This window comes from Malaclemys terrapin, chromosome 5 (genome assembly GCF_027887155.1).
Source record: "Malaclemys terrapin pileata isolate rMalTer1 chromosome 5, rMalTer1.hap1, whole genome shotgun sequence".
NCBI classification, from domain to species: domain Eukaryota; kingdom Metazoa; phylum Chordata; order Testudines; family Emydidae; genus Malaclemys; species Malaclemys terrapin.
Window position 1 is genome coordinate 79,472,095 of NC_071509.1, and position 12,608 is coordinate 79,484,702.

The 12,608-nt window shown below is 38.2% G+C and overlaps 1 protein-coding gene across 1 annotated transcript in view; it reads right to left on the reverse strand.

Annotated features, from left to right (window-relative positions):
• Positions 1–90: 90 nt before the first annotated feature.
• The window catches only part of ETFDH (electron transfer flavoprotein dehydrogenase), a 29,795-nt gene continuing 17,277 nt past the window's right edge, over positions 91–12,608 (reverse strand). The window contains exons 9-13 of the mRNA XM_054031145.1: positions 8,355–8,498; positions 4,642–4,810; positions 2,142–2,324; positions 1,515–1,736; positions 91–809 (exon numbers count right to left, since the gene is read on the reverse strand). Coding sequence (XP_053887120.1) covers positions 646–809; positions 1,515–1,736; positions 2,142–2,324; positions 4,642–4,810; positions 8,355–8,498 — 882 coding nt within the window. The 3' untranslated portion in view covers positions 91–645. The remainder of the gene's footprint in view (positions 810–1,514; positions 1,737–2,141; positions 2,325–4,641; positions 4,811–8,354; positions 8,499–12,608) is intronic.

Below are 12,608 nucleotides of genomic sequence, written 5' to 3' on the forward strand. Positions count from 1 at the left end.
CAGGGTAGCATGTATGCATCAACACAGTAGTGCTGTCTAAAATAAACAGTTTGTAAACGGTATTCATGAACTCAACTGTTCACACAAAACTAAGTTTTATGGCAAACTAGCTTTATTAAAAGTTTCTTCCCTTGAAACAACCGGGAGCTTGTTAAATATTTGCTTTAATATGTAACCTTTGAAAGCAGTGATACAGTATTCCCTCACTTGACTTGTTTTCTCTAATGCAAGTAGAAATTAACCAAGATTGCATTGATAGAACATGTTAGGAAGGAGCAGAAAATGTGAATTCACCATAAATTATAGGACTTCACTATTTTTTACACCTATGGTTCAGGGTGTTTCCACTGAACTTTGGCAAGAGATAGATCTAGCATCAAGTTGTAAGTCACAGAAAACAGCACTTTGGGGATGTGGTACCACTGTCTTTGATCCAGTAAAAAGGCATATTTCATAACTAAGGCTAGGGTCTGTCTGACTGCATTGACTTTGCATTCACTATTTAACATAGTGGTTAATGAAATTTCTTACCACATAGTGGTATGAAATTTAGCTGGCTCAGTAACCTCACTCAATTAACATTCAGTCAGTGATCAGCTTGGTTACAACATGTCAGGGAAGTACACTGGATAGTTTTGATCAAATTTACATTCCATTATAAGCTGGCCCCCCTCCCCCTTCAGGTACTACCCAGTTAATATTCTGGCTTGGGTCTTTAATATCACATGTTTTGCAGTGGACACAATTCTGAGCATTTATCTGCAGCCGTAAACCTTCTCCTGTTTCCAGGGGAACATATTCATAAACACCTGCAAAGATGAGAATATGTCACTATAGTGGATAGGTGAGAAGTATACAACTGAGTGCTAAGACCTAGATTTAAAGGATCCTATTACAAACTCTTGCACTCTTCAGTAGCCATTATCTTACAAATGCTGTGACTACCATTTGGGAACTTCATTATGCAGGTCAGTTGTCCCTTATACACTCCTGCTGACAACTGCTTTATCAAGAAATGTATTTTTCCCCAAAAAAGTAGTTCGGAAAGGACCTTGGGTCCTGTGTACCCCAGAAGGCCTCCCCCCAACTCTTCCCCTAGGCAGCAGCACCAAGGGAGTGTCCACAGAGCACATGCAGGGCAGGGAAAGACTCCAGCTGCAGCTTCTGCACTGTTGATGCTGCCCATAGAAAGTGGCAGCAGCACAGAGGAAGGGGGCCAGTGAACACACAGAAAGCAGCCCGGCCATGGGGAGTGCATAGCTAGCTGGGGGGGAAGCCAAGCAGGATGCTGGAGAGGCGTAAGCAGGGATAGGGGTGGGTCCCTAAAACAGACAAAATGCAGCTGGTAGTTCTCTTAATAAAAGGTTTGGGAACCACAGCCTTAAGGAACTAAAAGGCCTACTAGCCAGGTTATTTCCTCTACTGAAACATTTCAGTAAAAATATATAAGTACCTTTGCCTTAACTTTCCAAAGCTGTTAGTTTATTCAACCATTATTCATTTTAATTACCTACCTGCAGGACAGAATCTCTGTTCTGGCCCATCGTATATAGCTAAATTTTTGTTCACAGGGACACTGTCGTCCTTCAGAGTCAAATGAGGAGGCTGGTCATGTTCATGATTTGTCCCACTTAGAGCCACAGAGGACAGGAGATCAAAACTGATTTTTCCATCAGGCTTTGGATATTCAATAGGAGTGCAATCTTTGGCTGGCTTTAGCTGATCAGAGTCTGGCCCTAAAGTAATTTTGAATGAAACAATATTAAGTTTTCTAGTGTGCAAATATTTAGTTGAAATTAATTTGGAGTTATCCAAATGAAATACTATAATTTATAATAAGGCAACTGGAGATAAGACTCCCATTATCTTTGCAAAACGTTCTGTAGAATTCTTAGTCACAAATGGTCATGTTAGCTGTGTCTCAACAGAAAGATTATCTCCAGTAGTGTAGTGCCCCCAATCCCTCCACTGAACTACACCAGGTGACTGATTCCATAGACACAGAAAACCACCATCTACAGACACTTACTTTCAACATCCTCCCTTTTAACATCTGACTTGAGTACTGACCCAATCCAACCTTGCTTAATGCAAAACCATAAGAGACCATGTACATTTTGTATTTTCTGAAAGAAAATTACCTGGATGTTTTAATGTCCATGGTTCCATTCCTCTCAATATCCAATAAAATATACCAGTGTAAATCATTCCTCCATAGACACCCAGTACTCCATGGCAGGATGGTCGGATATTCCTAACAGAATAGAGCTCTTTCCACACCCAGGATTTCTTCAAGTTTTCTTCATATTCAGGCACATCAAGTCCTAGTTGTAAACATATATTATTTGTTAAATGTTTATAATATAGCATGATTTCAGGGAAGATTAGGTTCTTGAAATAAGAACTTGTTGCAAGTTGAGAAGTGTTTATTAGCAATGGATTAAATCATTTGCAAAGCATAAAGATCAGTTTTTTGAAAACTAGATTTTGATCTATTTATAATATAATGAACCTAAATTACTAAATTTTATATTGCCATTGAAGAAAATGAGAGCTTGCAACTATAGCCAACTGTACACTTACACTCCTAAAATGAGGATTATTTCCTGAAATACAAGTCTAACTTTCTCAGACACTTTTTCTAGGATATTTGTATGTAAGATCATCAAAACAGGTATCCTTAAATTCAGTTTTTAAATATTTTTAAAACAAAGCAAGTGGTGCTTCAGGCTCTTGTGTTCAGGAACGGGACCCCTTAAGTCCTTATATAATACCCTTTCAAAAACTTCTCTTACTGGGTGATGGGAGAAAAGGGACTTTGGAATGGGAAGTGAGAATACACAAGACTACAGTGCTTCACGATGTTTGGATGGCAGATTTCTAGAGAGGCCTGTGATTTACAGGAGGTCAGACTAAATGTTCTAAATGTTCTTTCCGTCTTTCAGCACAAGTCTATGAATACTCTGAGAAATGTTAAACTTCCAAACAGAGGCAGTTTATCAAAATAATGTTGCCTTTGAAAATGCAAAATGACTGAACAGATGACAATGAGGACACAATTAGGGAATGCCAATGCCGTAAATTCACTTTTGACTCTACTAAGGTGTAAGCTAACCAGAGTAACCCACCTATGATCCGAGCACCAAGTTTTCCCATTTTAAACTCAAAACCTTTGAACTATATAGCTTCACAAGATTACATATACACACACACACTTACAGCTATGCAGCCATGAGCACTGATTTGTATAACTCCATCCTTGACAAGACGTCTAATAGTTTATTACACTATGCTAAATGTAATGTCACTGTAGCAGACCATCTTTTAAGTAAGGCCTCGAGAAGACAACTTATATAAACAAAACTCCATGAGGAGACATTTCCCCAATTACTAATGTTATTTGGGAATGGATTCTGAAATACAGTAAATAGAATTTATGGAACCATCTATACTAAAAGAGCCACTAATATATGTGCACTGTTTTGCCATAGGGTTAGGGTGTCTGTTAAACAATTTTATTACCTACATGCATGAGAAAGCAGTTCTGTAACCAAGTTAGGAAACATTTTCCTGTCCACACTGACAGCAGGTCCGTTATAAAACAGATTCCCATGACCATGGAAGAAAACAGTGCACTAAAATAGTGGGCTTGTTAGTGTAGATAGTCCCTAAATATCTTTTTGCCTGCTGTATTAGGGAAAAGCTGGAGAGTCCAGTTGCTAAAGACGCAACAATAATATCTCACACTATGTCTGTACTTACCAGATAATACACTTTAAAAATGAATAAGAACTTGTAGTCGTGGGGAAGCAGCTGTCATTAAAAAGTATATTTTGCTTAAACAATGTACTCTAATCACTGTGGCTAACTCCAGAAGGGCTCAAGTTCTAGCTAGGGCAGTGGTCTCTATAGACATCTGTTGCCATCAAAGTTTTTAAGAGATCAATTAATACACAAAGAAAGTTTCGCAGTACTCTCCTCTTTTGATGAACCATAAAGCAACCAGTATAAGAAGACACTAAGGTTAAAAGTTCTATTGAGGGGTGGGTGGGAGAGGGTTGTTACATACATTAATATTATAGTTCACTAAAACTGGAAACTGTAAAACTAAAAATATCAATTTACTGCTCACCATTAATGCTATGAGGATTTTGGTTTTATTTGCATTTCTCTCAACTGCAATGAAAACACACTAGTCTTATCTTTGTTCCTATTTTTTAGTCTTTCACTTTCTGGTTCTGCACTAATGCAATAATCCATTGCAAACACTGTAGAGGAATTTATGAATAAACAAAAACACTTTCTATAGATTTTTTTAAAGTCATGAATCCAGATCTGGTACGATTTGTAAAAACAATAATTGACAATATACATTGTAAATTTAGGCCTAATCTTCCTGACTCCCCCCTTCAATGTTAAGAGCATATCACATTCTCTGCTCCAGTCCAAGGACCTGATCTATTCACAATAACCAAACAAAACATTCTGAATCCATTCTATTTGTTTCTTGTATATGTTATAATTTACTTTAGGTATATCAATTTTCTCTTAAACCAACTTCGAAGAGATAGTTTATTTGGCTTTCAAATAGTTGTTTCAACCAAACACACAAGCCAGCTACAAGTTTAAATCAGATCTTACCTATTGTCTTCGACTGGAGGTTTTCATTAGTTAATTGGTTGAAAACAGCTTCTGAAGCCAACATGCCACTTTTCATTGCAGTGTGCGTACCTTTGATTTTAGGAACATTCATGAAACCAGGACTGCAACCAATTAATACTCCACCAGGGAAAGTGAGTTTGGGTATAGACTGAAGAGAAAAATTCAGTGAGATTAAGATTATTATTTTTTTAAATGAGCATGTATGATGGAAAATCTGGCATGAGACTAGATCCTGAGCAAATAAGAGATATCAAGGCCAATATTGCAGAACTTCATGGTTTTTGTTTAATCAAGTGGAAGCTCAAGAAAACAAATGTGATCTTGTTATACTATTCCACTCAAAATGATTGCTCTACTGAATAGACTATGATAAAGTCACTCATGCCTCCTTGCCCTGCCCCCCACCTTCTGCTCTTGAGTTTAAAATGACAAATGCCTATGTAGCCTGAAAGCTTGTCTCTTTCACCAACAGAAGTTGGTAATAAAAGATATTACCTCACCCACCTAGACTCTGCTTTAGTAAGTCAAGCTTCCCTCCTCCCATAGTAACCATATCAGTCTATCTCCGTGTTTAGTTCTCAAGTCTGCGTCCTCTTTCTTAGTGGACAGATTGATTTTCCAGGTATTACTGAGTTTGGCACGAAGTCTCAGTTCCTTTAAGGAAAAAAAAGTTGTGCAGAGACTAATAATGGAATGGTTTCTGGGCACATCTTTCCCTCTCCCTTTCTTCTGAGAAGTATAATATAATCAGGTAGTGAGTGTCACTTCTGAGAAGTTTGCCTGTGGAAAAGTAAACCTCTAAAGCTACATCCTTAAAATAACGAAATGATTTACAAGTATGTCTCATGGAGCAAAAAAACCACCAAGAAATTCTAATAAGTATATATAACCACATTTGGATTATCTCTGAAGATTTTTTTTCTTGCTAAGTTTGAATGTTTACAGAGGATAGTTACTAAAATTTGAAGATGCGTTACAGCATTCCTCCCTCTTTACAGTACAGTGTTTGTTTTGTGTACTGGATACTCCCCTCAAGCTGCGAACTTGGTGATTGCCTTCACAGTGAAGGCAACTGGGCTTGGGGATCAGACAACATAATAGCAGTTTTAAATCTTCAACTGGACATTTTCTCAAGTGATGTCCCTAAGCACAGCTATACAGCTAAACACAGATTTCATGGGATTAAATGCACTTGTTACATCCTCTGTGTTCATGAAACCTTTGGATGGAATATACAGTAAAATACCACTATTACTGTATTATAACCAAGTCTGCTTGGCATAGTACTGGGGACAATAAAAGTGGTTTCCTGGCTGGTTTTTTTTATTAAATATATTTTTCCTGTTCCATCTGGCCTTTCCTAAATTTTGCAAATTCCCATATCTTCCTGCATCAGTGCAAACACTCTCCTTAGAGAGAACACAATCATTAAGCCACTTCGATATAAATCATTACTAGATCGCCATTCATATTTTGTGCATTCCACAGGACTCTCAAGCATATAGTGCTCTCATGCTATCAGAAAAACCCCAGGAGTACTCACGATAGTGTTACAAATATGGCAATTTCCTGCAATATTTTTGGGAGACCAAAATACTGTATTAAGTTGTATCATTGCAGTCCAGGAATTGTGAATAATTCCATGGCACTCATTGCCATGGGATGTTGTGAAGGCCGTAAGTATAACTGGGTTAAAAAAAAAATTAGATAAGTGCATGGAAACTAGGTCCATCAATGGCTATTAGCCAAGATGATCAGAGATGCAACCCCATGCTCTAGGTGTCCATAATCCTCTAACTGCCAGAAGCTGGGACTTGACGACAGGTGATCACTCGAAATTGCCCTGTTCTGTTAATTGCCTCTGAAGCTTCTGGCACCAGCCACAGTCAGAGATGGGGAAAGGTGGTCCATTGTGGAGATAGGTGGTCCATTGGTCTGAACAAGTATGGCCACTCTTATGTTCTTATGACTAGGATAAGAAGCTCAAGCAGTGGAGATTGGACTGGATAGGCAAGGTAATAGAATTGGGATAAGGAGCCAGGATGGGGAAGAGATAGGACTGAGCTATAGAGAGGTTGGATTAGAGGGTGTAGAGTGTCTGTGCCCACTATTAAATGCTCCCTTTCAGAGTATGAAGGAAATTGGTTTGTTTCAGTGTGTGTTTTAAAAATGTAGGAAGTTACACACAGGCTAAATAAAAACAACATTTTTAAGGTTGCAAAGTCAAGCACCCAAAAGTTAGGAAATTCCAGAAATCAAGGTTGCTTGCTTGTGTGATCTTAATTTTCGCTCCTTGCATGTATGCATTATGATAAAGTCTTCAATTACATGATCACATCTTTTTTTCCCCCCCATGGGACCCTTGCCTCATTCAGTGCACAAGATGGACCTGCTCTGGGAATGGATCTGGGTTGTGTAGTAAAGGAGGCTGTTGTCTATAGGACCCTCTGCCTCATTTTGTGCAAAAGGTGGAAAGTGTGTAGTGAATGAGGCAGTGGGTTGCAGGAAAAGAAAGGACAGTCTCGTGGTTAAGACAGTTGAATGCTGTCCTGGGAGAACTGGATTCTATCCCTGCTTCTGCCATATATTTCTAAGTGATACTGGGCAAGTCATTAAAACCAAGCTTTTCAAATTGCATGTTCCTCAAAGAAAGAGGCATCTTAAGTTTATCTATAGCACACAAATTTGGAAAACTCCTGCTGTGGGAAATTTTGTACATATATCCTACATGTATCCTATGTATGAGGCAATATCGTCACCAAAGAGAGAGAAAAGCTAAGAGCTATAATTCTACTCACATATGAACATAATTCTGCATTCCATATACAAACTGGTCCAAGACTTCTACTATAGATATTGTCAAGGCACCATACACGTTATTATGATTACTCCAGACAATTACTATTCTTGTGCCTATGGACATTTTATTTCCTATTGATTCAATGAGACATTTTTAAAGCCAGCAAACACACCTTTAAAAGGCACACACCTTGAAGAGTGGAGCAGTTAAAAATTAATGATCAACTAGTAGGTTTTAACATACAGAAAAGTAAACTCCATTTAATGTAGATATAACACAAATTACATACAATAAACCAAGCTTTGCACTAGGAACTACATAAAATAAGTTATACATTATTCAAAACACAGGAGAGATGGATACAAGAGCAGGATATTCAGCTGAACTCACAGAGCTCTGGAGTATGTCTATAGCAACTGTCTTATTCTCTCACATAAATTGGTATAACCCAAGGCAAAGAGGCACATCTGGCCACTTCCTCCTAGCAATAAATACAGTATTGACTAGTCAACTCTCTCTCTTTACTCCTGTACATATTTTGCTGTAACAGACACAAGACATATCCTAGGACATTCTAATTTAGTAGATAGAATGGCATTTTCTCAAGGCCTGGCAATATTCATAGAATTTGATCAATTTATTTTAGAATGGCCAATGAGACTTCCTGGTGCCAAAAGGCATTGCTTTCTGTCCAGAAATTCCTTTTGTCTTTATCCAATCTTTTATTTCAATGGACACTTGCTGACAGACAAATTGAAGACATTTTAGTTTAGATATTACAAGTATAGATAGTTCTTGTTAGTAGGGCCACAGGGAATTCAGAATAAATAGTTTAGTTGTGTTACAAAAGAAAAAGCCCACACCCAAACAAAAACCCCAAACACACCCTTACCTGGAAACCGCCTTCATTCAAGGCTCTAGCACCATAGGCAATCCTTTTTCCACCCTCAAAAGTGGGCTCCACATTGGGATGATGTTTCCATCTCTGGAACTCTTTAAATGGGCTCAAATAGGGATTTTGATAATCTAAACCAACCTTTAAAACAAAACAATAAAATAAAACATGCCATGAATATTAAAATGTGAACATTTCAACAAAAGAAGTTATTTTATACTCCTTCAAGTTTTTAAAGTGCTTGTACACAAATGCTAGAAGTCTAAAGAATAAGATGGGTGAACTAGAGTGCCTCATGATAAAGGAGGATACTGATATAATAGGCATCACAGAAACCTGATAGACTGAGGACAATCAATGGGACACAATCATTCCGGGGTACAAAATATATCGGAAGGATAGAACAGGTCGTGCAGGGGGGAGGGGGAAGAAAAGGGGGAGTGGCACTATATAATTTAATAGTTTAATTAAATGTGAAATTAAATTAAATTAAATGTGAATTAAATATGTGAAAGAAAATGTGGAATCAAATGAAGTAAAAATCTTAAGTGAATCCACATGTTCCATAGAATCTCTATGGATAGTAATTTCATGCTCTAATAAGAATATAACATTAGGGATCTATTATCGACCACCAGACCAGGAAAGTGATAGTGATGATGAAATGCTAAGGGAAATTAGAGAGGCTATCAAAATTAAGAACTCAATAACAGTGGGGGATTTCAATTATCCCCATATTGACTGGGAACATGTCACCTCAGGACAAAATGCAGAGACAACATTTCTCAATACTTTAAATGACTGCTTCTTGGAGCAGCTGGTACGGGAACCCACAAGGGGAGAGGCAATTCTAGATTTAGTCCTGAGTGGAGCGTAGGATCTGGGCCAAGAGGTAACTATAACAGGACCGCTTGAAAATAGTGACCATAATACAATAGCATTCAACATCCCTGTGGTGGGAAGAACATCTCAACAGCCCAACAACACTGTGGCATTTAATTTCAAAAGGGGGAACTATGCAAAAATGAGGGGGTTAGTTAAACAGAAGTTAAAAGGTACAGTGACTAAAGTGAAATCCCTGCAAGCTGCATGGGCGTTTTTTAAAGACACCATAATAGAGGCCCAACTTAAATGTATACCCCAAATTAAGAAACACAGTAAAAGAACTAAAAAAGAGCCACTGTGGCTTAACCATGTAAAAGAAGCAGTGAGAGATAAAAAGACTTCCTTGAAAAAGTAGAAGTCAAATCCTAGTGAGGTAAATAGAAAGGAGCACAAACACTGCCAAATTAAGTGTAAAAATGTAATAAGAAAAACCAAAGAGGAGTTTGAAGAACAGCTAGCCAAAAACTCCAAAGGTAATAACAAAATGTTTTTTAAGTACATCAGAAGCAGGAAGCCTGCTAAACAACCAGTGGGGCCCTCGATGATCGAGATACAAAAGGAGCGCTTAAAGACGATAAAGTCATTGCGGAGAAACTAAATGGATTCTTTGCTTCAGTCTTCATGGCTGAGGATGTTAGGGAGATTCCCAAACCTGAGACGGCTTTTGTAGGTGACAAATCTGAGGAACTGTCACAGATTGAAGTGTCACTAGAGGAGATTTTGGAAATAATTGATAAATTTAACATTAACAAGTCACCGGGACCAGATGGCATTCACCCAAGAGTTCTGAAAGAACTCAAATGTGAAGTTGTGGAACTATTAACTAAGGTTTGTAACCTGTCCTTTAAACCGGCTTCGGTACCCAACGACTGGAAGATAGCTAATGTAACGCCAATATTTAAAAAGGGCTCTAGAGGTGATCCTGGCAATTACAGACTGGTAAGTCTAACGTCAGTACCGGGCAAATTAGTTGAAACAATAGTAAAGAATAAAATTGTCAGACACATAGAAGAACATAAATTGTTGAGCAAAAGTCATTATGGTTTCTGTAAAGGGAAATCGTGTCTTACTAATCTATTCTTTGAAGGGGTCAATAAACATGTGGACAAGGGGCATCCAGTGAATATAGTGTACTTAGATTTCCAGAAAGCCTTTGACAAAGTCCCTCACCAAAGGCTCTTACGTAAATTAAGTTGTCATGGGATAAAAGAGAAGGTCCTTTCATGGATTGAGAACTGGTTAAAAGACAGGGAACAAAGGGTAGGAATTAATGGTAAATTCTCAGAATGGAAAGGGGTAACTAGTGGTGTTCCCCAAAGGTCAATCCTAGGACCAATCCTATTCAACTTATTCATAAATGATCTGGAGAAAGGGGTAAAAAGTGAGGTGGCAAAGTTTGCAGATGATACTAAACTGCTCAAGATAGTTAAGACCAAAGCAGACTGTGAAGAACGTCAAAAAGATCTCACAAAACTAAGTGATTGGGCAACAAAATGGCAAATGAAATTTAATGTGGATAAATGTAAAGTAATGCACATTGGAAAAAATAACCCCAACTATACATACAATATGATGGGGGCTAATTTACCTACAATAAATCAGGAAAAAAAGATGTCCACGCAGTGTGCAGAGGCGGTCAAAAAAGCAAACAGGATGTTAGGAATCATTAAAAAGGGGATAGAGAATAAGAAGGAATATATTATTGCCCTTATATAAATGGATGGTATGCCCACATCTTGGAGTACTGCATACAGATGGGGTCTCCTCATCTCAAAAAAGATATACTGGCACTAGAAAAGGTTCAGAGAAGGGCAACTAAAATGATTAGGGGTTTGGAACGGGTCCCACATGAGGAGAGATTAAAGAGGCTAGAACTTTTCAGCTTGGAAAAGAGGAGACTAAGGGGGAATATGATAGAGGTATATAAAATCATGAGTGATGAGGAGAAAGTAGATAAGGAAAAGTTATTTACTTATTCCCATAATACAAGAACTAGGGGTCACCAAATGAAATTAACAGGCAGCAGGTTTAAAACAAATAAAAGGAAGTTCTTCATGCAGCGCAGTCAACTTGTGGAACTCCTTACCTGAGGAGGTTGTGAAGACTAGGACTATAACAGTGTTTAAAAGAGAACTGGATAAATTCATGGAGGTTAAGTCCATTAATGGCTATTAGCCAGGATGGGTAAGGAATGGTGTCCCTAGACTCTGTTTGTCAGAGGGTGGAGATGGATAGCAGGAGAGAGATCACTTGATCATTACCTGTTAGGTTCATTCCCTCTGGGGCACCTGACATTGGCCACTGTCGGTAGACAGGATACTGGGCTAGATGGACCTTTGGTCTGACCCAGTACAGCCGTTCTTATGTTCTTTAAAGTGCCATATCAGCATTAAAACGTGGTTTGTTAAGTCCATTGTTACACCAACTTCAGGATCTTTTCATTACATTCAAGATGCAAGAAGCAGCCAAACTATATTCGTGACCTACTTCAGACCTATTAACACTATGCTCAGAACCAAGTCAGAGGACTTTGTTACAAGGTTGTCTTGAAAGTATCTAACCAAGCTGTAACCAGCTCTCCTAACAGTCCATCCCATTGGAAATTGAATCATCATAATGAAACTGCATTTTTAAACATGGTTTGCCTGAGCAGTGTGGATGAAACAAAAAACTTTTTAAAAGTCATATCAAAATTATGCTCTGATCACTAGGTATTGCCCAGGGGCTTCTCCTTCAACCCTGGGTAGTAAGTCCGGTTTCAGCCACTCATTGATAAATTTTTCAAGCACTACTTTTACATGGCTTAAAGTTGAGTCAATTAACATTTTCAAATGAGTGAAGCATCTATATAAAGCAGCAAAGGAACAATGATACAAAGACAGAATGAAAAGAGACTTCACCAGTTGGTGGGACGCCCAGGAGTTCATATTTTACATTCAGTCAAAAGCTAGTGCTAAGATGTGTCTTGCATTTTTCTAGATGGTCAAGTTCCAGCTTTGACATATTCCTGACAGGAGCAATTCCAGAAGCATGATCCTTATGTCAAAAATCCCTGTTTCTGGCTCTTGCAAGCTTTACCCTTGGGACAATTATTTCCAGGGTTTTAGACAACAGAACAACATAATATGGGTGAGAGAAACAGAGATCATTTTTTAGATAACTTGGCCAAAGCTACCTACATCCATCTCAGCTGATTCCATCTCAGAGTCCACTCGCTGCCAATGGAATTGACAGCCCACCATAGTCTGACAGAAGACAACTTATTTCTTTCATCAGTGTTACAAGGAGCTTTCATAATTAAGGCTTATGTACCATGGGAAGCTATTGCAAAATAAGCTAGGGTGTGAATTTAAAACAGCAATTCTG